Source organism: Marmota monax, unplaced genomic scaffold (genome assembly GCF_021218885.2).
Source record: "Marmota monax isolate L192 unplaced genomic scaffold, Marmota_monax_Labrador192_F-V1.1 WCK01_AAM20220418_F8-fsc00002, whole genome shotgun sequence".
NCBI lineage: Eukaryota > Metazoa > Chordata > Mammalia > Rodentia > Sciuridae > Marmota > Marmota monax.
In genome coordinates, this window is record NW_026693571.1 from 42,783,604 (window position 1) to 42,807,589 (window position 23,986).

A 23,986-nucleotide genomic window follows, 5' to 3' on the forward strand; every position below is an offset into this window, starting at 1 on the left:
CCAAGTCTTCTAAAGACCCTAAATTAATGGAAAAGAGTCTCAGGAATGGGAGTTTCTTCCCATTTCTAATCCAAGTCCAATTATCAACTTGCACCCAAAACAAAAAAAAAAAAAAACAACCACTCATCTGACATCACAGAACCTAAGTTTTCTTCTCAATAGATCAGGGAGTATTTTCTACTGACTCATTCCTGGTGATCCATGGTCCATCTATGTGAGATAAGAACCCAAGAAATAGGCAGGTGTAACCTCTCGTATGAGTCACACTTGTTGAAACACAGACCTGCATTCTTCTTTATGCCCTAGTTGTTGTTTTTTTTTAATTTACAACTTTTTATTTCACGTCTCAAGTATCAATATATTACAGTCAGTCTCTTTTCTGCTTGTCATTATGCTCTTCATCAACAGGAAATAAACTCTTACAAATGCGTGCTACCTCAAAATCTCCACTAGCTTAAAAGGTTAGAGTGTGAAGAGTAGATCAAGTCTCGGTGCGGAGATCTGGCCACTTTTTGCTGTGACCTTGCACTAGGATCACAGCATTCTCCAAGCATCAGCTTCTTGGGTTTTAAGAAAACAGAAATGAGAGTCACACTTCTGCTTTTTTAATCACAAGAGCACTACAAAACATCCATCATAGTAAGAAAGATTCAAATCCTTTACACATTCGTATTTACCAGGAATACAGAAAACATTTTCACTCTCTTATCTGACTCAATCTGCATCACAGCAAGGGACAAAGGAAGGAGGTAAAATTGGAATTAGCAGACAAAACACCCAGCACATGCAGCAATAGCTGGTCATGTAAATTAAGTCCTGGGTAAAGTTGGGAATGAAAAGAAAATAGTGATAACAAGCTTCCTAAATAAAGAATTTGGCCAAGAAACATTACCCCCACCAATTATAATAGAAATACATGAGTTCATACGTACTACAGTCTTATACAAATGCTGCTGTGTTTTGCTCTAAAATCTCAAGAGGTTGAGAATTATTTCTTCCTTCATGTGTTCTGAATATGATTACAAAGAATTACTTTCATTATGATTGTCTGATTTCTTGTGCTACAATCATAAATTTAAAGGAAGCTGTAGTTTGCAGCATTCAATAAAGAATGGAGTATTTTCAATACTGAATTATAATAGATATAAATATATATATTAATTCTTAAAAAGAAATAGTTGATAAGCCTAATTCAAGAAGTTCCAAATAGGATAAAATTAATCACAATGTGAAAATATTTCTTATAAAACAGACATTACAAACTCAAGTGAGTCTGGGCCAGGCAATCATATAAGGCATGAAATCGGCTAGAAAAGAAACACTAGGAAAAAGTAGGGCAATGGAAGCCAAGATCTGCTCCAGAGGGAAGGCTCCCAGAACAGCCACCACGTGGGAATACAAGCCCACCACACAGGCCACCTCCAAATTTTCTAGAAACAAAGCTGAAAAAGATAATGGTTTATAAGGGTGGCAACAAAATTTTGCAAAAATTTAATGAGTAAGGTTTTGTTTACAGACTAAATATGACTCATAGGAAATTAGTGAATAATCAGTTGTAATATTGCATGTGTTAAAAAAAAAAAGAAATACTACCAGAGTAACTGATAGAATAAGACCTATTATGTATGAATGGCAAAGGGAGTTTATGAACCCAAGAAGCACAATTCAAATAATCAGATCTTTCAAACACCATTGGAAATAAAATATATAAAGATGCCATCAGCAATCACTGGGTTTAAAATAAAGATTATTAATGAACGGTGCTCAAATAATTGCTTAGCTACTGGGAAATAGAGAACCCCACCTCATATCAAAATTAATTCCAGATGGATTTAGAGAGAGTCACAAGTAAAAAATGAAGCCATAATACAGACAAAAGTTTTCATTAGATCAGCAAGTAATACCAGGACCCTCTGGGCAAAAAAGAAATAAAAGAAGCTGTAAGAACTTGTAGATATCACAGCCGGGTACGGTGGCACATGCCTGTAATCCCAGTGGCTTGGAAGGCTGAGGCAGGAGAATCAGATTAAAAGCCAGCCTCAGCAACAGGGAGGCACTAAGCAACTCAGTGAGACCCTGTCTCTAAATGAAATACAAAATATGGCTGGGGATGTGGCTCAGTGGTTGAGTGTCCCCGAGTTCAATACCTAGTACCGCCCCCCCATCCAAGAAAAAGAACTTCTAGATATCACAAAATCATCATCATCAAACTGAAGCCAAAATTGACACAGGCAGTCAGTATAGGTAGATAGGTCAGGTCAAGGAGGAAAATTTGGCTAGGAAGTGAAAGAGGAATTAAAACGCTAATGCCTTCAGAGCCCTTCCTCTACTCTTATCAAGAAAACCCACCCCTGCCCCAATGTGTTGCAAAAGTAACTAGGGATTGTCCCTCCCTATAGGGAGTTGTTAATTATACCCTCTTCCTGCCAGGATCACTCCACCTTGGCCCCTCCAGCCCACCTGTTTCCCACCTTTTGGGCATTCCACCAAGAGGGCCTAGTCATATAAGCAGGAAAGAGAGATAAGGGCAAGAAAGCAGGAGAACAAAGGAAGCCTAAGACATACAAAAAAGGTAGAATGTGCTCACCTCTTGGGATGCCAGGATACCAGCTATGGCCCCCTTCTTCCTCCCAGGAGAAGCCTATGTTATCCTTTTGTAAATAAACCCTGCTTTATATGCTTGCCTCCTGCACTTCCCTAATGTCAACCTTCAACATGTGACGAAGCAGGACGTAGCTAGTGGTTTCAAACCTACCAAACAACAAAGTGGGGGGAAACTGCAACCAAAAATGCCTGCAAACAAATAAACATTCTTAACACAAAGCATCCAACGGTTAGTAAAAAGCACATGGTACTACCTCCGTGGAAAAATGGATCAAGAATACAAATCATTCATGAAAGTCTGAACAGAACCATGAATTGCCCATTAATTGAATATGGTACTGGAATTTTTTGGTTTTGTTTTGAGAGGAGGAACTAGATGATTTTTGAGTTTTCTTCATTTTTAAGAATGAGGAGATAAAATGGCTTATATTGCAGCTAGAAATGTTAAATAATGTTTATTGTTGGACTAGTCTGGAGAAGAACCCAAGTGCTTTTTTAGATTCCAATTCCTTCTCCCTTTTTATTTAAATGAAGAACTCAGAATGCAGAGAGTAGACAAAAATCTAATCTGTTTGGCATGTTGATAAAGAGCAAGTTATAAAGTAGCAGAACAATTGCAGTGATGTACATCAGACCTATACTAGACATGGGAAGTATATTACCAAATTCATTGCATTATCAAAATAACCTTCTGAGATCGATGTCATTGGTCTCATTTTACATATCATGAAACTAAGGTTTGGCAGTCTTAAGCAATTTGCCCCAAATCAGCCCCAAATCACACAGCTCGCTAAGGCATGGAAAAGAGGATTCAAACCAGGAAAATAGCAACTTCCTGCAGGCCTTTTTGGTGTATTCAACCCTGAGTGGAGGGTGCATTTCAGAGGGCCTCCGCTCAGCCCTCCAATGCCACTTTCCAGGGCACATTTTATTCCCCTCCCATTTTTTTTTTTTTAATTTCACAGATTCCCATATAGCTACTACCTACTTGAAGGCCAGTCAGTATTTTTAATTCAATGTTTTGTCTGAGGGCCTCTCACACTGTGCCAACAATAGATAACAGTATGTTTCATTACTAAAATAAAAGAAATGCAATTACATCAGCATTTTTGCTTTATCAAACAACTTTATATGACAAATTATTCAGGTAGGTTTGTTATTTACCCATATTTTGTAGTCATTTATAGAACATTGGTAAATCAATTATTAGACATTTATTTCACTAGACTTAAGTCTTGGGAAAAATACAAGAGAAATTTGGGCGAGAGTCTGGTAAAGGATTGAGGTGGTAAATCAAACTACATGAAAACATTTTTTTCCAGTCCTATTTAAACTTTTAGATACAATTATATTTGCCCCTTTCCAAGAACTTTTTCACAGACTATTGTCAATACAGTTTAGTTGGGTATGCTTGGTATTTGCATGCTGTTGCTGCTTCTCTAAATCCACATTTGTATTATCTGGATGGATATGCTAGTTTTTTATTAATTTATTTACATGGTGCTGAGGATGGAACCCAGTACCTCACACTTGCTAGGCAAGCACTCTACCACTGAGCCTCAACCCCAGCCCTGATACGCTAGTTTTTAATTCACTCACTTTTTTTGCTAATCAACTAATGTTTACTGAAGACTTAATATTTATTTCCATGTTTTAATCTCATGTAGTTTTTATAATAACCTTGAGGTGTTATATTTCCATTTTGTAGAGAAGCAAACTGAGGCATAGAGAGGTTACATTAATTTCTCAAAACACACAGCTAGTAAGCATCATAACTGAGATATGAACCTGTATAGTGACTTTGTAGACAGTTCTTCCAAGTAGGATACACTACTACCTCCCCGCAGAGGGCAGAGCCCTCCAAAGTCAAATGCAAAGTGTCTGTTAAGGTTGGAGGGATTTACCATGGGTGAGGAATAGTGACGCCTGCATATTCTACAACCTTAGAAGATAGAGTTAAAATCTCCCTCTGGAACAAAAAGGGGGGGGGGTTACTTCAGAGTATAATAAGATAATGCCTTCAGTTATGACAAAGTTTGGCAAGTTTGCCTGCAGTCCCCTGGGGATCTTCAACTGTGATGAAACCCCTGTTTGTGTAGTATCTACCAGGGCCACTCTGTATTAGCACCTGGGACTCGAGGGTCAAGAGTAATGGATGTCAACAAGAATCTCAGGTGGCTTACTGTGCTAAGGGTAATAAAGCTCCTTGTCTTTGGGCCAGGGGGTCTCGTCTCTTTTGCTTCCCACTGTAACTCTGAAGTTGTGCCCTGGTATTTCTCAGAGGTTTTATTCAATGTTTGGTTCTTTTGTTGTTTGGTATCTATACCAGTTTCCTGTGGATAAAATCAGCATCTTATGAGCAATGGCTACCAAAGCACCATGGAATACTGGTACATAAGTGCGCCCTCCTCCAGGGAAGGAAAGAGCCTGAAGAGGAGGTAATGCAAACTCCCAGCAGCCACCTGACATGAAGCAGATAGAAAGGCTTCTGTCCTGTGATGGCACAGGGACTTCTGCCCAGGGGTGAGAATCTAGCAAGAACTTAAGAAAATGCAGCAGAGCCTACAAAACAGAGGGAGGAGCCGAAACTAGACAGACATGACTCAAGGTGGGCGTATCTACACAGACACAAAGGTGGAGAATCCTCATTGGGGCTTTTGGCAAATCCCATTTACAAAAACCTCCAACATCTTGGACTATGTTTGAACCACAGTTAAACATGTAATTGGGCTTCTGGAAACTGGAGAAAGTACGAGTCCATGGAACCAAAAGAGCTTCGATAGAAAGGCAAAGGGTATGACGTTACCAGACAGAAAAAAGGAGGAGGAGGAAAGAGATAAAAATGTTCACACTGACATCTAAAAATTCGGATGTGGTCAAGTTAAGGGACTTTTTTTTTTTTTTTTTTTTTTAAATCTCCACATGAAAACTGCCATTTTAAAAAAACTCTTTAAAGATTGATAAAGAAATAAAAGTGAGTGCTTATCAGAATAGAATAGAATTGATTAGGAAATGGATGCAGAAAATCAAACATCCATCCAAACTTCAAGCCTCATCCTGGTAACTCTAGAGGTCAAAGAACAACCTTAGGCTAGGCTACTAATTAGATATCTACTACAGTAAGGCAGGGCAGAGGCTAGGAGAAAATGAAGAAAGTTAGCAGTCTTTTAAAGATTTAACCATCTATTGAACAGACAAGGTATTTATATATCGATGTAGAGCCTAATCCACCTCTCTAATGTTTTTATGATATATGAAAAACTGCAAGTTAAAAAGGGCTTCTTGTCGGGTATGGTGGCGCACCCCTGTAATCCCAGTGGCTTGGGAGGCTGAGGCAAGAGGATCGTAAGTTCAAAGCCAGCCTCAGAAATTTAGCAAGGAGATCCTATCTCAAAACATAAAAAGGGCTGGGGATGTGGCTTGGTGGTTGATTGAGTGCCTCTGGTTTCAATCTCTGGTATTCCCCTCCCCCCCAAAAAAAGGCTTCTCCCTAGGACCCAAAAGGACTGGCTCCTTGCAGTCAACACACATACTATCCTGAACAAGAATGTAGAATAAATTCATCATAAACCTGAATCCAGGGGAAAGAAAAGAGACTTTGAGAATGTGGTAACTACACAGCTCAAGGCATAGACTAAACTACTAAAATAATACTTCTTTAAAAAGGGAAAATTATTTTGCAAGTTGTTTTGCTAGACAAGCATATCATCAGAAGCTGGGAAAGTGCAGGGTGGGGCAAAGAATCAACAGAAGATTCTATTGAAGGTCAATAGAAGGCCAGAAATATATAAAACCCAGAGGGGTAGATAGCTAAACATATATATTACATATGTATGTATATATAATACATATATTCATTGGTAATATTACACTCATTTTTCATTTGCAAGATAAGATTTTTGCCTAATCCACAAAAAATGAACATTGCATACATACAGTAACAATCAACCAGTTAAAAATAACTGATATGTTCAAGTCCAAAATAGCTTAGACACTATTGGGGGAAAAAAAAAGTCATGAAATTACAAAGCAGATCCCTAGGTCCTTCCATTTACAGATAAAGCCAATTATTTCCAGAGAGATGAAATGAGGCCCCCAATATCCTGCTGCAAAGCCAGGGGCACAACCCAGATGCATACAGTTCAGCAAACATCATAAAGATCTGGAGGTGCCCACACACACTATCCCCTACGTACACAGTATTGATTTATAGTCCTCCATTAAAAACTATAAAATAGTTTATCACTTAAAGGAAAATGGATTCTGTAAATAGCAACTAAAAAGCTGGAATGCTTCGGGCCCATCTGTGTAGTTACAGCTACTGAGGCATCTGTTTATTTGTACCAAGGGATTTTAACAGTTTCTTTTAGGAAGATAGAGGAGGAAAAAACAAAAAAAGAACTCACATCTCCAGGCATGTGGGAAAAAAATTAAATATAAAAACCACCTTCCCTACCTAAAACTGATGTTGTTTTTCTCTCTTCAGGCCAAGCCAAAAATGGTCCACAATACACTAATGTCACTTTTTTTTCTCCTCAAGTACATACAAAATGTTCAGGAAAGACTGGTGAAAATTATTTCTCTGGGATAGCCGAAAAGCTCAGATCACAAACTTTAGAAGTTGCTAAATATATCCCAGGCTCCCTGTGGCAAGTCACTGTATTATTCCCAGAAATCCTGGCTAAATCCCAGATCCTTGAGCAGAGAGACTACAGTTCACTCATGTATGAATCCCCAGTACACCACTACCCAACATGCCCTACAACAACAACCTGGTATGTAACCGAAGCTCAACAAATTTATTCAATTGCAGGAAAGTATGTTAAATTATAACAACAACAACAATGTCATGTTATAAAATAATTTAATAAAAAAAAATTCTTCCTAGCTTCAATGGCACCATGGTGTAGCAGTATCTCTATACCCTTAAGCCCAATTACAAAGCTACAACCTCCCTAAAAATAGAGGTGTACATGGAAATAACCACACTCCCTATAGTGATAAGATCCCTCTATTCAGAGTAATGTGTTGTTTGGTTAAAGATATTTTTAAAACTCCATATGCGAAGGTGTAGCCAAAGAGGATTACTAGAGGTTTTATTACCCTATCCAGGTGTTTTTGTTTTGTTTTCAATTTCATCTCCCCAAAGGGGAAAAAGCATACTTGAAACATGAAACAACAGATGGTTGGCTCCAGCATCTCCCAGGAAGCTGCCAAATGTGAACAAAGTATACAATGAAGTAGCAGAGCCATCTACATTTTCTGTTTACAAGTGTACTCAAGTTAAACACAAACCTTTACAGCTCCAAGTTGCTCTTTTCTGAATTTTTCCAAGGGTTTAATCAGGGTTTCAGTTACGCTTAATGCCTAGAGAACAAGAAGGATAACAAAAGAGCATAGCATTAGGTTTCTAAAAAGGAAAACGTTAGTATTGCATTTCCCTCCTCCACTCCACCCAGAAATAAAATGAGCAACACATCTAACTGCTTTATCTCACCCTGCCAATCCAAGAATTAAATCACTTCCCATCTTACTAAACCGCTAGAACTCATAAATATTGTCAGGGGGGAAGAACCAGGGCAGCTGGCCAGGGCCACATGCAACGCAGCCCCACGCTCCTCCATGAAGTGGCCAGAGGACCATCTTTACACAAAGGGTCTATCACATCCATTAACAGAACACTTCTGTTCGAGGTATTTTTTTCTTCCTCCTCCTCAGAAATTTAAAATTCAATTACATTCCTTCATTGGTAATCAGACTACATTAAGGAAAGGAATAGAATTGTGGCTACTCTTTAAAATAAAACCAGTCTGAAGAATTCCTTCATTACTGAAGAATTCCTTGTAAGGATTTAAGGCATATTAGCACAGTGGAATTGCTGGAGGCTCAGGAAAGTCAAGGAAAACATTTGGGTGCGTTGGCAAATGTACATCAGGGAAGGCCCACAGGACAGGGGCCACCCGCCAACTCCGGCCACAACCACATTCATTCCTTATATTGGGTGACGTGGGCTTTTTGTTCTATGCCACAAAACACTGAAAATACAAACCAAAGGGAATATTCATCTAAAGAGGAAAAAAATAGGCTGAGCAGTGGCTCCATCAGCCTTTATTTCCAGGGAACCAGGAATATCCAGAATGTGGTTGGGAAGGAATCATCTTTAAAATACTACACAAGAATATGTCATCCCTCTTTTCTCAAGAGCCCCCCAAAAACCCAAGATTAAAAATACAGAAAAACTGGCTGGGGTTGTAGCTCAGCGGTAGAGCACTCGCCTAGCACAAGCAAGGCCCCGAGTTCGATCCTCAGTACCACATAAAAATAAATAAAATAAAGGTATTGTGCCCAACTAAAAAAATAAATATTTTTCAAAAATACAGAAAAACATTGGGCTGGGGATGTGGCTCAAGCGGTAGCGCGCTTGCCTGGCATGCGTGCGGCCCGGGTTCGATCCTCAGCACCACATACAAACAAAGATGTTGTGTCCGCCGAAAACTAAAAAATAAAAATATTAAAAAGTTCTCTTAAAAAAAAATACAGAAAAATAAAAATAAGTGACTTAGAATAGGAAAACAATTTAAAAAAAAAAAAAGAAAGCACAGAATTAGGGATAGAACCCAGGGCCTCATGCATGCCAAGCAAGCTCTATCACTGAGCTTTACATCTCCAGCCCTTAGGGAGGATTTTTAATTTAACCAAAGGTTCCTCTGCAGTGTCTCATGCATGATATACGTGTTTTTTCCCCAAGGAGACCAGTAACACTGTAAGATAGGGAACACTCAGAACAACCAGAGTTAAGAGGCCCATAGTCTGAGCTTTCTGCCCCAGGATGGCTTCTGGGTTCCACTCAAAAGAGATAGGATGCCGGGTGCATTGGCACACGTCTGTAATCCCAGTGGCGCCAGAAAACTGAGGCAAGAGGATCTCAAGTTCAAAGGCAGCCTCTGCAAAAGTGAGGCGCTAAGCAACTCAGTGAGACCCCGACTCTAAATAAAATACAAAATAGGGCTGGGGATGTGGCTCAGTGGTTGAGTGTCCCCGAGTTCAATTCCTGGTACCAAAAAAAAAGAAAATTAAACTATTTCAGGAAACGGATATCTGCTGAGCCATCTAGTGCCAGGTGATCATGCTACAAGAATACTGATGCCTCCCCTCTTGAACTTTTAGTAGAGGAGACCTAATGGACACATGAACACTTGAGTAGATAATATAACTGCAAATTCTACTAATGCCTCCTGGTGGGAAAGAACAGGGTACTGTGAAGACTTCATTAGAGGTGACATAGGAGAAAGGTGCTCAGTGTGAGCTTCATCAAAGTGTGACATTTAAGTTAAGAGCTGAAAGATGAGAAGGAATTAATGGTTCAAAGAACAAGGGAAACTGTCTCCAGCCCAAAAGCAGCAGAGGCAAAGGATTAAGGTGAGAAGTTGTTCAGGAATTTCAGCAAATGTCAAATGCCAGTATGCCGCAGAGTAAGGAACAATGAAGAAAAAGCAGAGAGCCGGCCACAGTGGGCAGCCAGACAGAACATGCTGGGCTCTAGGTAAAAGGCATTTTTTTTTCCGGGGGGGGGGGGGGGGGGGGGGATTGAACGCAGGCATGCTTAACCACTGAGCCACATTCCCAGCCTTTCAAGTTTTGTTTTGGGGGAATACCAGGGATTGAACTCGGGGGCACTCCAATACTGAGCCACATCCCCAGCCCTATTTTGTATTTTATCCTGCCTCAATTCCAAGCGGCTGGAATTACTGGCATGCACCACGGCGCCCTGCAAGGGCTAAAGTTCTGAGTTAGATGGAAAGTCTCCGAAAGGAGGTGTTTAAGCATAGAACTGACACAATGATAATTCGATCTTTTAAAGATTACTCAAACTGTTCTTTTAAAAAAAAAAAAAAAGGATTAAAGGTGCAGAAAACCAGAAGGAAAATTCTCTTTAGGAGGCCTCCAGAATGATACAGGAAAGAGATTACAATGGCTCAAATGTAGGGACAATAGAAATAAAGAAGATTTGAGAGATATTTGCAAGTAGAATCCAAGTAATGAGTAATGAACTGGATGTGGAAAAGGCAGAGATCTCCATAATCACTCAGGTTTACATATGAGCAACTGATAACATAATACTGTTATAATTTAGATTTACACTAACCCCCAATGTAAAAGGCTTGGCTGCCAACCCATGGCACTCCCAGAAGGTGAAGGAACCTTTCAGAGGTGGGGACTAGGAGGAGAAAGTTAGGGCACTGAAGACACATCCTTGAAGAGGATCCTGCAACCCCATCCCCTCCTCTTGTTTTCTGTTCCTGGCCACATGAAGTAAGTCTGACACATGCTCCCACCATGATGTTCTACGCCACTGAAGACCCAAAAGCAAGGGAGCCAATCATGGACTAAAACCTTTGACACTTAACTAAAATAAACCTTTCCTCCTCCTCTTATCCTCCCACCCCCTCAGTACTGGGGATTAACTCAGGAGACTACCACTGAGCTGCATCTCCAGCCCTTTCTATTTTTTATATTAAGAAAGGACCTCACTAAATTGCTGAGACTGGCTTCAAGCTTGTTCCCCTTCTGCCTCAGACACCCACGTAGCTGGCACTAGAAGCACATGCTACCATACCCAACCATTTCCTCCATTTGAGTAGTTTATCTCGGGTATTCTGTCACAGCAACAGAAAACTAACAAATACTACTAGAAGCAGAAATATTATGAGGAAAAGCAGCTTGGGAGAATGTACTAAGAGCTCACATTAAATGTGAGATGCCAAGAATCATCCAAAAGATGATCAACATAGTGTCAGAGGCATGGCCCACAGCCTGGAAGAGACAAGTCCAGATCAGAGGCAGAAATCTAGTAGTCACCAACAGGTGCATGACATTTTAAATCATGGAAGTAGATAGGCAAGATGTGAGAGAAGGAAAGGAAAGGTCCCAGACCAAGCACTTACGTCAGGAAAGGAAGATTAGGAAAACGACTATGGAGACCGAGAAGAAGCTACCAGGGCACAGGATGAAGAAAGCTGTGGGAGCTGCACAGAAATCAAAGGAGGAATGAGACCTCCACAAAAAGGTGAGGAACGGGCACAGCTGCAGGGATTCATGACTAAAAGGCAAGAGCATTTGGTGGAACAGTTCTCTTTCAGAACGATGACCACGAATGACAGAACAGATGACGACTGCTGAAAAGGAAGTTGAGGTAACTCTACCGTGGGAAGGCAGGTAATGCCAAACTTCATGCAGAGTTGCCCAGTCACAGGAATAAAGTATTTCCCTCCCTTCTAACAGGTGCCAATCCCAATGGGCTTGTAGACTTCATGAGGAAAAGCTGAGGGAGTTGCTACCACATGTTTATTTTTTCCAGAAAGTACAAGGCTGAAGGTCACTTCCAGAGAGTTTGATCATGTGAACAAACTTGGAGGGCAAGTAGAATGAAAGAAAAAAATCACTATAAACAAAGAAACAGGAACATTCCTCGGCAGGGCTGAAGGCCCTGTGAGGGGTGAGCAGGAGTGTCCCTCTGCCTTGTTCCAGGATTTTTTCTAGCAGTGAAGGCAGAAGTCGGGTGGCTGGGTTCACCCTGGGTGAGAGGATTTCCATAAGCGCCACATGGGTTGGTATGTGAAGTCCTGGTGAATCTCACAGATCTAGGAGAACAGGAGGCCGCCCCTGGGTAAGAGAAGACATGCTGATAGGGCCTACACAGGACCAAGTCTGACAGTTTGGAGAAGGCAAAAGGGTAGGTGACAAAACACCTGAGACAAGCAATTTAAGAGGAGGGAGGATTTACTTTGGCTCGTGGTATCAGAGGCTTCAGTCCACACCCGCTTAGCCTGTTATCGTGGCAGGCAGCATGTGGTGGAGAAACTGTTCACCTCAAAGCAGTCAGGAAGCAAGAGAAAGATAGGAGCCAGGGTCCCATATCTCCTTTCAGAGCATACCCCAATGACCTAAACTCCTCTACTAGCCCCCAGCTCCTAAAGGTTCCACCACCTCCCAAGAGCACCGCAGGCTGGAGATCAAGGCTTGAACTTATGAGCCTTGAAGGACACTTGAGATCCAAATCAGAATGTGGTTAAAAAAAAAAAAAAAGTTTCTCCATGCATACATGCAGAGAAGGGCAGAAGAGCAATTCGAGTGTGGAATTACAGGTGGTTCCATGTTAATAAAGCAGTGAAGAAGGGCAGGGGTTGTGGCTCAGTGATAGAGTGCTCACCTAGTACATGCGAGGCCCTGGGTTCGATCCTCAGTACCACATAATAAATAAAATAAAGATAGTGTGTCCAATTACAACTAAAAATATTTTTGAAATGCTCCAAAAATGCTAGGGGTAGGCATCCATACTATGAATACATGAAATCCTTTAGAATGAGAACCCAAAATGCTATACTGTGGAACAAACACTTTTCTTTGCAGAAAAGGACCAGGCCACAAAGATTACTCAAGAACAATTTTAGATACCAAGGTTTGTCCTTCATTTGGAGAATTAATTGGATGCAATATTCACCCAGCCTCCAAGAGTTAATGCTAGGGGCTGGGGATGTGGCTCAAGCGGTAGCACGCTTGCCTGGCACGCGTGCAGCCCGGGTTCGATCCTCAGCACCACATACCAACAAAGATGTTGTGTCCGCCGAAAACTGAAAATAAATATTAAAAATTCTCTTTCTCTCTCCCTCCCTCTCTCACTCTATCTTTAAGAAAAAAAGAGTTAATGCTAGCACTGGAAAAGAACACAAAAGATTTGTGTCTGACCGTTTGCAGGTCAATAAGCAAATTTCCAAAACAAGGATGGCACTAGTGTGACAGATAACAGTACATCCAACTTTCTAATTAAAAGAGAATTTTAATTAAAAATTCTTCTAAAATCCCTTATGATGCTAGGTGTGGTGGTGTACACCCAAAATTCCAGTGACTCAGGAGGCTGAGACAAGTTTGAGGCCAGCCTCAGCAACTTAGTAAGGTCCTAAGCAACTTAGACCTTGTGTCAAAACAAAAAATAAAAAAGGCTTAGGATGTAGCTCAGTGGTAAAACACCTCTGGGTAGAATCCCCAGCACAAAACAAAAACAAAGAAAGAAAAATTCATTATTTTTCTTCTTCAGAAAAATCTGACTTGGTAACTTTGGAATGGAGCCTAAAAATTTCTACTTAAGAACAAAATAATAAGGCAGCCACTGAACATTTTAGCAAGACACTGTTGGGCAACAAGGATTGTTTTCTTCTTTTTCTCAAAACAGGAGAATCCATGGAATTTCTCAGGGCCTTTTATAATTTCACAGAAATACTGGATAATATTTGTTATTAAGTGTTACTGGTATTTTCTAACGTCAAAACACTGTACTTCCCCAGAGACCAATGAATACCAAATCTAGAACTACCCCTACTAAGCTAAAAGCAATTTATAGTGATGACAGTTTATCAAATTTCACAGAGACAGTTCGAGTAATAATGAGAAAGCTTTCAAATGCTAACTTGTAAGGAGTCAGTCAGATAAAAGAGGCAATATAGAAAAAAGTGACTTTACAACCACACTTAAGGTTATACAGCCATATTTTTTCCTATAAAATTCTTAGACTAAGAAGTCACAAAATTCCTTTGTTGCTAATGAGCCTTGAAAAGGGTTTTGGATAATCATACTTGGAAACCAAAGGGAGCTCCGTGAACATAAAACAAGTTAATGTGTCAGTTGCTCTCTCCCTAGAGCAAGGGACAGCCAACTTTTTCTATAAAAGGCCAGGTAATGAATAATTTAGGCTTTGAAGCCATGAGGCCTCGCCACTGTAGCACAAAAGTAGCCATCGACAGTATGTAAGTGAAGGGATGCAGCTTGTTCCAATGAAACTATGTCCAAAATGGAGGCAAGGAGGATTTGTGGGCCATGGGCTGCAAAACACTGCCTGAAATCACCTTGAGTTCCTGTGACAATAAATATTATCTTTTATGTTCAACAGACATTTGCTCTATTGGCAGCCTACTAGGAATTTGGGGTGGGGGGAGTGGAATGTTGAGTGAGAATCCATTCAAGGATCTCTCCCACTGAAAAGAAGGCCTCCAGAATGGTGCCACGGAACAGGCCAGCGCTGAAGGGCAACTACTCAAGTGTATGTCTTAACATTTTATGTGAATAGTGGGCTTAAAGCCCCTCAAGTTTTTATTTAACTCAAGTTCAGCAAGAGCCAAAGGAAACCACCAGCTGCCCCAGAAGATAATGATCATGCGCACCACTTACACATATTGCTCAAATCCAAAAAGAAACCCTTCAGATCAGAACCCATCTCCATAGTATGGTAACCATGTTCTCAGACTTGTTTCTTTTTTTGGTATGAGGGATTGAACCCAGGGGCAGTTAACCACTGAGCCACATCCCCTGCCCCCTGCCTTTTTGTATTTATTTAGAGACAGAATCTCACTGAGTTGCTTAGGGCCTAAGTTGCTGAGGCTGGCTTTGAATTCTCGATCCTCCTGCCTCAGCCTCCTGAGCCATTGGGATTACAGGTATGCACCATGGTACCTGAGTCAGAAAGGCATTTCTAATGGGAGTCAAGCAGGAACATGACCAGAATGCTGAAGAGGTTCAGGCAGAGGAAGTAAGTAAATCAGGTTTTGAATGGGTGTTGGGAGGAAGAGAACATTTAGAAGCAACAGGAAACTGTCTTTAAAATATCTAAATGGATACCGAGTAATAGAAGAAAAAAAAATCAATTTGCTTTGCTCCAAGTGGGCAAAAACAGGTGTAACGGGCAGAAGCTACAGAGCAGCAGATCTGGTTTCATTCTCAGGAAGGACTCAATAAGAACTGTAACGGGCCAGGCTGCATGAGGAGGTAGTGCCCTCCAGCACCTTCCACATGAACATGCAGAGGCTTGAGGACTAATGTCCAGGTATACTCTGTCACAGATTCCCAGCCTGGCAGAAGGATGGCCTAGGAGACCTCCGACGCCCTGCCCATCTCACATCCTGGGATTCCAAGTAAGCCTGGAGGAGCAGAAGCACAGAGACTATTGCCGTGTTGCCTTAAAAGGCTGCGATGGCAGACTCAAGACTCCATCAGAACTTCATGATTTAGAATAAAAGAACAAAAGGATCGTCAATGTTGTGGGGGATGAAAACATTTCCAGCGACTGCCCAGGACTGAAATCCCTTTGCATTGGCCATGTAAGAACCTTAACTGGGTAAGAAGGGAATGAATGGTCATCTTAAGTGACCCTACAGATCAGGCCAGAGCTAAGGAATTTGTTGCCAGCAAGAGCTGACCAGCAGAGGACGGACTCCACTGTGGGGGCAAGTGCTGCCGAGGCCCCAGCAGAGATCAGAGGTAACATTCTGATGTTGTCAATCCTAAAGAGAAAAGGGCTTCAAGCCCCAAACCCATGCTCAGTAACAAGACAATAAAACATAACTACAGCCCGTGACATCTTTATCGCAATTTTTTTTTAAAGTGTCAGCCTAGGCAGAACAATAAATACATCGGTATAAATACTCAATCGTGCCTTTCTAATTACTCAGTACTAACAAACACAGAGCGAGTACAACAGAAGGACTTAACGGCTGTTCCCCACGGACCTCATTTTTTTTAAGCCTGGATTCCAAGTGTTTCTGACCCCCCAGAGGAATGCATAATCTGAGTGCAAAGAAGAATTTCCACTATTTTCTCCCATGACCTTCCAGACTCTTCCCATTTCATTATGCTAAAGGGAAAACTCGGCTTTCCAATTCCGAGGTCAAGAATAGCAGGGAAGGAACCACTCGGCAAAGATGGTCTTTATTTTTCCTTGAAACAGAGCTTGAGAACAGGCACCAAGGAACTGTCACATGTATCTGAACATAATTTTTTTTTCTCCCAAAATGATCCCTCAGGGGGGAAAAAGGGATTTGTTTTATATGTAGATTCTTCCAGAATCTTCAAGGAAGATACTTCCCATTAGTTTGATCTCCAAAAAAAAAAAAAAAAAAAAAAAGAGGAATCCTAGCCCGAAATGGCCCCAAACACATCTAGTTTCAGATATTTAGAGTTACAAAAACAAGAGGAAGCTAAAATATTTAAGAGATTTAGTTATTCTGGAGATGACCTAAAATTTTTAAGTTCAGTGTTTAGGGAATACAGACCCCTTTAAAAGGGGCAAGGATAGTGGATACATTAAGACAACCATGAAAACACATCTCAGGGATGTTTTTAAAAAGAAAATGTTCAACTGTGCTGCAAATAGGTATTTGTGGCTTGAGATAACATTCCCTGCAAAAGCAATAGAAAGATTTTAAAAGGTGCTGTATCTCAAAAATCTCAGACAGATGTGGCCATCTGCTCTGGAAAGCTGTACTGAAAAACTCAGACAGTGTCTGGGATGAACAAAATAACGTCAAAGGTGTCTAGAGTTCAGAAAACTTAAGAGGGTGAAATATTTCTACAGTACAAGCAGAACTTGTATATTAATTTAAAAATATGGACACATTTTATCAAGTGAAGAATAAAAAGCAGACACCTGCCGGACACGGTAGTGCATGCCTATAATCCCAGCAGTTCAGGAGGCTGAGGCAGGAGGATTGTGAGTTCAAAGCCAGCCTCAGCAAAAAGTGAGGCAATAAATAACTCGGTGAGACCCTGTCACTAAATAAAATACAAAATAGGGCTGGGGTTGTGGCTCAGTGTTCAAGTGCCCCCGAGTTCAATCCCCGGTACCAAATTTTAAAAAGCAGACACCTGATCATCTAGTAAGATGTATAAATGCATACCTAAAAATGTGCATATCCAAACTATTAAAAAAATATTTTGTTTCCTATGGGAAAATGGTTCTATCTTACATCAAGTATATTGGTAGTAGATACCTGTCATTTCATATTAAGCTGCACTGAAAACAAACCCTTCCCAAGTATGAAGAATTCTACTAATGAGATAGAGCTCATCTCCCATCATAAAAGCTGAAAATGACAACCACAGACTTTCCCAAACATCTTGTAAAAAGATAATGTCATCTAAATTGATCATATATTCACACCTAAGACTACTAGCTAGTGCTTCAAAAAAAAAAAATAAAGTCAGTGAGCTGAGGCTGGGGCTATAGCTCAGTGGCAGAGTGCTTGCTTAGCATGTGTGAGGCACTGAGTTTGATCCTCAGCATCACATAAAAATAAATATTTAAAAAAAAAAAAATTCCTGTAAGATGGTAGCCACTACTCCAGTTTCCAGAGGCAGCAAGTCTTCCAAGAGCCCCAGGCACAGTGCAAACAGTATCTACACTCTCCTGCAGTGTCTTCTCCAAGTCAAAAAAAAAAAAAAAAATTAAGTCTATATCACCAAAGCTCCATGATGCAACTTTGAATGTCATTCCTGGTTCCCAAACCTTTTAAAATCCTGCAGTCTTTGATAAATCCCCTTTCAATGCAGAACAGCTAGCACTTGTCACCGAGAAACCAGACCAACATAGGCTTAATATTTTTTAAACTTTAAAACTGTACGAATGACACTGTCAAAATGCTTTCAGCACTATTTTTGTTAAGTTTCCAAAATAAAATTTTCCCAACTGAACCACTCGTTAGTACTTACATTACTCTCCATGGATGCTCATATTTTGTTACCCTTCTCCAAATAGCCAGTGGCTACCCTGAACTGTATCTTCCCCCATCAATCTATGCTCAAGTCCTACTAAGATTAAAATGGCCAATGAAGTCCTCTCACTCTTTTAAAACAGATGGAATAATAGAGTCAAAGATTCTGACATTGATAAAAAATGAAGAAGTGTCACAATTTTGTTAACAGCCATACCACAGTGAAAACTAGGAATCCACTGTTTTCTCACTTGGGATTAGCCCTAACCAGTTCTATCTTTTAAATAATCTCCATGTGTTATTGATTATTCTCAACCATACAGGATTGATACTTTCTCCCTACCCACATTAAATCAGGAAAGAAAATTCAAGGATGTCAAACCTGAAGCCATTTTAACGTCTAAATGAATCCTTGTATGGCATTTTATTTTAAGCACAGCTCAAGATAATATAATCCACCTCCATACGAGAAAATAATGTAAAAAGCACATTAAATTTTATAGTAATGGTTCAAAATAAGAACTAGTGAGAATTTTAATGAACCCATATACAAAGCACTAACTGGGGCGAAGGTGCTATAAATTAACTCTACCGAGTTTGAACTTGAAAATTAGGAGTCAATTAATACAAAACTGTTCCTTGAATGCCTGGTCTTTCCACCCACAGCAGCTTCACTTAACAGTGCAGGGCTCATATTTGCATAACATGTTTCAAATTTACTAGTTCATTTACCACACTTCTGCTTTCACTGAGATAATCCAAGGATAAAATGTCCCCAGTAATAGGTTTTTAAATAAACTTTCAATCCTGAATCCTAAAACAAAAGGATGGGAGCAAAAGTTCTGACCAAAAAAAAAAAAATTAAGTCTATATATCACCAAAGCTTATAGTGCTCTTTACATCTCTTCTACAAAAGAGTATCTTAGGACTTGTTTACACCTACTCCTCCCCCATTCCCCCCAAAATGAAAGTTAGTATCAATTTTAAAATAATTAAGAAAATTTTATTTAGATTTTTTAAATGAAATAACCTCTACCCTAAAGTTGTTTTTTTTTTTTTTAATTATGCTTAGGAAAAAATGAGAGTCATAACACAACAAAAGCTACTAAGTATTTTAGGAATGAGTTAGCCTAATAAGGATGCGTAGATACTTAACCTCAATCTTCTTTGCTTGTGCTCTAAGGACAATAGGGACCTTGCTTCTATTTTTTTAAAAGGTTGGCCAGAACATTATGAGAGTGAAGTTATAAAACCATAAAAGTGAAGAAAAGTCTGTCAGAACACTTTAAAAGTATCATGAGACAGATTTTGAGATTTAGTTTTTTTTACTTTTAAATAAAGATAAAATAGACATTATTATTGATGTATATACATGACTATATGACCAATGTGATTCTGCAACCTATACAATCAGAAAGATGAGAAATTATACCCCATTTGATTCAAATGTATGAAATGTCAAGATCGTTGTACTGTCATGTGTAACAAAATAAATGTCTATGGGGAAAAAAAGAATATTTCTTAAATGAATAGTATTATAGTGTCATAGCTAGAAATGGAACCTCAAGCATAACAAGGCAATAAACTCTTGAGAAAAATATTAAGAGCATCTTTGACCAATGACAAAAGACTGGGTCTTCAGTCCTTCTGAAATACATAAGCTACTGGAGTGGACAAAAGAAAGGAGGTGAGTGGAGCCAAAAAGCTCCATCAGGCTACCAACAGTAGCCACCATCTTGGACGAGAGCCTAATTCATCACTGCATCCCTACAGCACTACACAGCCTTCAGGCGGTATTTAAAACTATTTGTCTAATGAATCAAGACAGATTCTCCCATATACTTAGGTGACACAGAGCAGTGAGTCTGCTGGGCACGGTGGCACACATCTGTAATCCCAGCGACTAGGGAGACTGAGGCAGGAGGATTGCCAAGTCCAAAGCCAGACTCAGGAAAAAAAAAAAAAAAAGCCAGCCTCAGCAACTTAGCAAGGTCCTAAGCAACTCAGTCTCAGTGAGATCCTGTCTCAAAGAAAAATACAAAAAGGGCTGTGGCTGTGGCTCAGTGGTAAAGCACCCCTGGGATCAATCCTGGTACAAAAAAATAAAGAACAGCGAGTCTATATAAATGACGGAACATTTCCTGCTGGTAACAGTCACCAATGAACATTATGTTAAGTGACCCGACACATTATTTCTGACTTAAAACTGTCCATTTTTATGTCAGTTGGGGTCCTCTAAGCAGACACCAAGAAAAACTTACAAATGTAAGAAATGTTTTAGGGGAAACATTTATGAGAGAAAATCAGGGGTGGTGAGGCTAGAAGAGAGCCACCAGATAGCAAAGGAGGTCTGACCCCAGGAAAAGGGGAAGACAAGGAAAGCAGGCAGGCTGGGAGGTGTGTTCACCCAGAGTGGTTCTAGGAAAAGTGTGGTAGGGCCACCTGTCAGAAGACTGTCTCCCTGAAGAACCTCCTTGAGTGTTCCTGTCACACTCAGTCACTGGCTGTGGTCAGAAGGTGGGAGTCATGGCACTCACACAAATGCAATGATGCGAGATCGGAGCAGCTGGGCCTGACAGTCAATGGTCAGTCTCCCTGCATCAGAATTTTTCACACTATCATGGCCACGGGCATTCCCTTGGACCTCTAACCCCACCATGAATTTAATGCTATCTTTCATTGATTATAGCATTCCACCATAAAGCAGAAAACATTCCATTATGTTGTATACTACCAAGAAAAGTGCTAATGAAGTCTTTATACTGTAGCTTCTTAACACTTTGCACTTCTATCATTACCGAATAAGTTCTTTGAGAGTTTGGAGTATCTTAACCATAAACATACATAAAAAATAAGCTAACTACATATGTTAAGATACTACTAGAACTTCTTCACAATCCAATTCTGGTTCACTTTTCATCTTGGTCACCAAAATCTGTTTTTCCCCATTTTTTTTCTGTGCCTCAGAAAACATTGGAGACGCATTATTTCCTTAAGAGGGCCTTCACTGTGGCATCCAAGATTTTCTTCCATAATAGCCTTAAGTCACCGATGCTTCTACTTCCCTTGACCTAATCAGAATGTCTCAGTAGAAGGTTTTCAACCACTGCCAGACTCCTATTTCTTCTTTACGTGGTTTTTAAAAGGTGTGCGAACTAGAAGACTGAGAAGCCAGTTGTCCAAACAGGCCAGGAGAGGTACCACCCAAATTCCTGGTTCTTCATAAAGTTGCTTTGTGGACAGCAACTACACAGGAAAGGGTTACGGGTGTACCTCAGTAGTAAAGCATGGGCTTATTAGCACACACAAGGCCCTGGGTCAATCCCCAGCACAGGCACACACAAAGTGTAGGAATAGTATTAAATCTTAGAGACCTGAAAACAAGGTATAATGTCTTTAGGATACCAGAAGATAAAAGGAAGTCTATTTTTAATCTCTGTCCCCAACTTAGCCACAGCATGTCACTCCACCTCAGTGAGCTCCAATTTCTTCATTTTTATTTAATAATGTGGTTAAATATAAGTTTCCCTAAGTTCTCTCTCAACTGTTTTCAGAGGCCTTACCACTGAGTACTTTTATGACAGAATCTAAAGAATGTTCCTAGGTGTCCTGGCCCACCCAGAATATTTTCCCCATGAAACACATGCAGCTAAACTAATTTCCATTGACAGAATCACTCTTCTGAATGAGACAATTAAATGAATGGGCTGGTTCCAATCTGGTGTCCTTTGAGGTATGTTTGTGTTTGGGTGGGGAAGGAAGATGAGTCCAGAGGCAGCTGATTCCTAAGAAGCAAAGAAGAGGCCCCAAGGAAATCAAATACAGGAAACATAGGTTTCAATGGGGAAGTAGAATCTGGCCATGACAGGCTGGGAGGCCACAGATGATGATGAGTCACCAAAGAGGACACTGAGTCACAGGGCAAGGCCTTGCCCAGAGAGAGCTCCAGGAAGGAGTCCAGGCCTCCTGCCCAAGACAATCCTCACTCATTCCAGAATTTTTATTTGAGTAAGTCTGTCATTGCTGTAGGATTCTAGGTAATATTAAACGCTCAACAGGTATATCCCCGACAAGCAGGTTTTACAACAGCATCTGAATGAATTATAATGGGTTTATGAGAAAATAGGACATTAAAAAAAAGCAACATTGTCAAATGATAAAGGTCAGTTCCAAGGAGAAAAGTCTTCCTAAAGCTAGGTCATGGATAACTTTTAAAGCAAATATAATAAAGCAAATATTTTTCATGAACAGGCATAAGATGGATTTTCCCATTCTGAATATGCCTGCCAACAGAAACCCACGTAAAAATGTGTAACTTTATCTGTAGAAGTGATTAAAACAAGTTTGATATAGCTGTTTATTATCATTATAATTACTGTAAGGTCAAACTAAAAACATCTTTCCAATGGCATCTAGCGTCATAAATACTTATGACCATAATGGAACTCCAAGCAATATTAAACACAAATTAAGCAATATGGAAATGCCCAACAGCAGAAACCTGCTCTATTAAGTCTCAAATCCTTTGGAAATGCCAGGTAAAAGCTTTGAAAGATTACTTTAACCTCCTAGGAGACATGAGATCATCAGAAAGCAATCTCTAGTACATTCAACTTCCAGACAGATCGAGCTCTGAGGCAAGGATTGCCAACCAAGATTTCAGGGCAACCGAGGCCAGGGGCCTTGATTTTTAGAAGCCTCAGAATCACCTGGAGGGCCTATTAAAGCACCAGCTGGCCGAACCCACCCCAGAATTTGATTCAGTAGGCTTGGGGCAGGGCCAGAGAATAAGCAATTCTGGCACGTTCCCCTTTGATGCTGTTGGATCAGGAGTCAAGCATGGAGAACAACTGTCTAGAGCATACTAAAGAAAGAGTATCATGAAATTTTTGCCAAAAGTCAAAATAGTATTGTTTAAAGTGGGTTAAATCTATTTTAGTAATATTATAAAAACACTAGGGTTTTTTTGTTTCTACAGTGCTGGGATTGAACCCAGGGGCACAATGCAGGAATGCTACTTTCCCAACCCTTATTTTTTGAGACAGGGTCTCACTAAGTGGCTGAAGCTGGCTTCAAACTCGCAATCCTCCTACCTCAGCCTCTTGAGTTGCTGGTATTACAGGTGTATGCCACTGCTCCTGGCTATAACATGCTCTTTAAATAGGGAAGGGGGCAATTTGGAACACAGCAAAAAATCATTGTTAAAGGAAAAAAAAAAATGTTATGGAAGAGATTGAAGACAGTGAATGAATGACGAGAAAGGAATGAACTGGGGCTGGGAAGGCAAGTATGGGCCTTTCCCGTGACCATCTTCACCACAGGGAAAGCCTCAACCCTCAGCAGCTCAGGACCTTCTCAGGACATGTTAGCCAGCAGGTGTTCTCTGCCTGGTGTTTTCACAAGGGTGAAGTATGAGTTGGAGAAAAACAAGATGGAGTAAAGAAGGTCTCAATGGACTGTCTTCCAAGTGGGGAAGGAACACAGCAGGTGGTCAAGGTGTCTTTGGGCCCCATCTGGCATGCCTGGCCTTCCCTCTCCAGGCACACTCTTCTCTGCAGCTTCCCTCACCTCTGGCACTCACACCAGAGCTGCGCTTTCCACCAGAATCCTTAGAAACTGAGCCATGATTTGCAGAATAGTGAGAAAAATCGCAACGATCTGTTAAAAGGACACACATAAAGAGTGCCATGCAATCTGAAGGGCTTTCTGGAGAGCATATAAATACTGCTACACTACTTTAAGTGTCAGACTCCTGGACAGCTGCCCACCTCAGGTAAGTACAACACGTCCTGCCACGCCAGAGACCCTTGCCAGGAGCTGGCAGCAGAAGAGCACACAGCACTTCC

General features: G+C 40.5%; 1 protein-coding gene across 3 annotated transcripts in view; it reads right to left on the minus strand.

The window, feature by feature from the left end:
• Positions 1 to 23,986, minus strand: part of Arhgap10 (Rho GTPase activating protein 10) — a 298,879-nt gene that overhangs the window by 196,636 nt on the left and 78,257 nt on the right. For all 3 annotated transcript variants that reach the window (XM_046459111.2, XM_058583937.1, XM_058583938.1), the window contains exon 4: positions 7,900 to 7,971. In XM_046459111.2, coding sequence (XP_046315067.1) covers positions 7,900 to 7,971 — 72 coding nt within the window. The remainder of the gene's footprint in view (positions 1 to 7,899; positions 7,972 to 23,986) is intronic.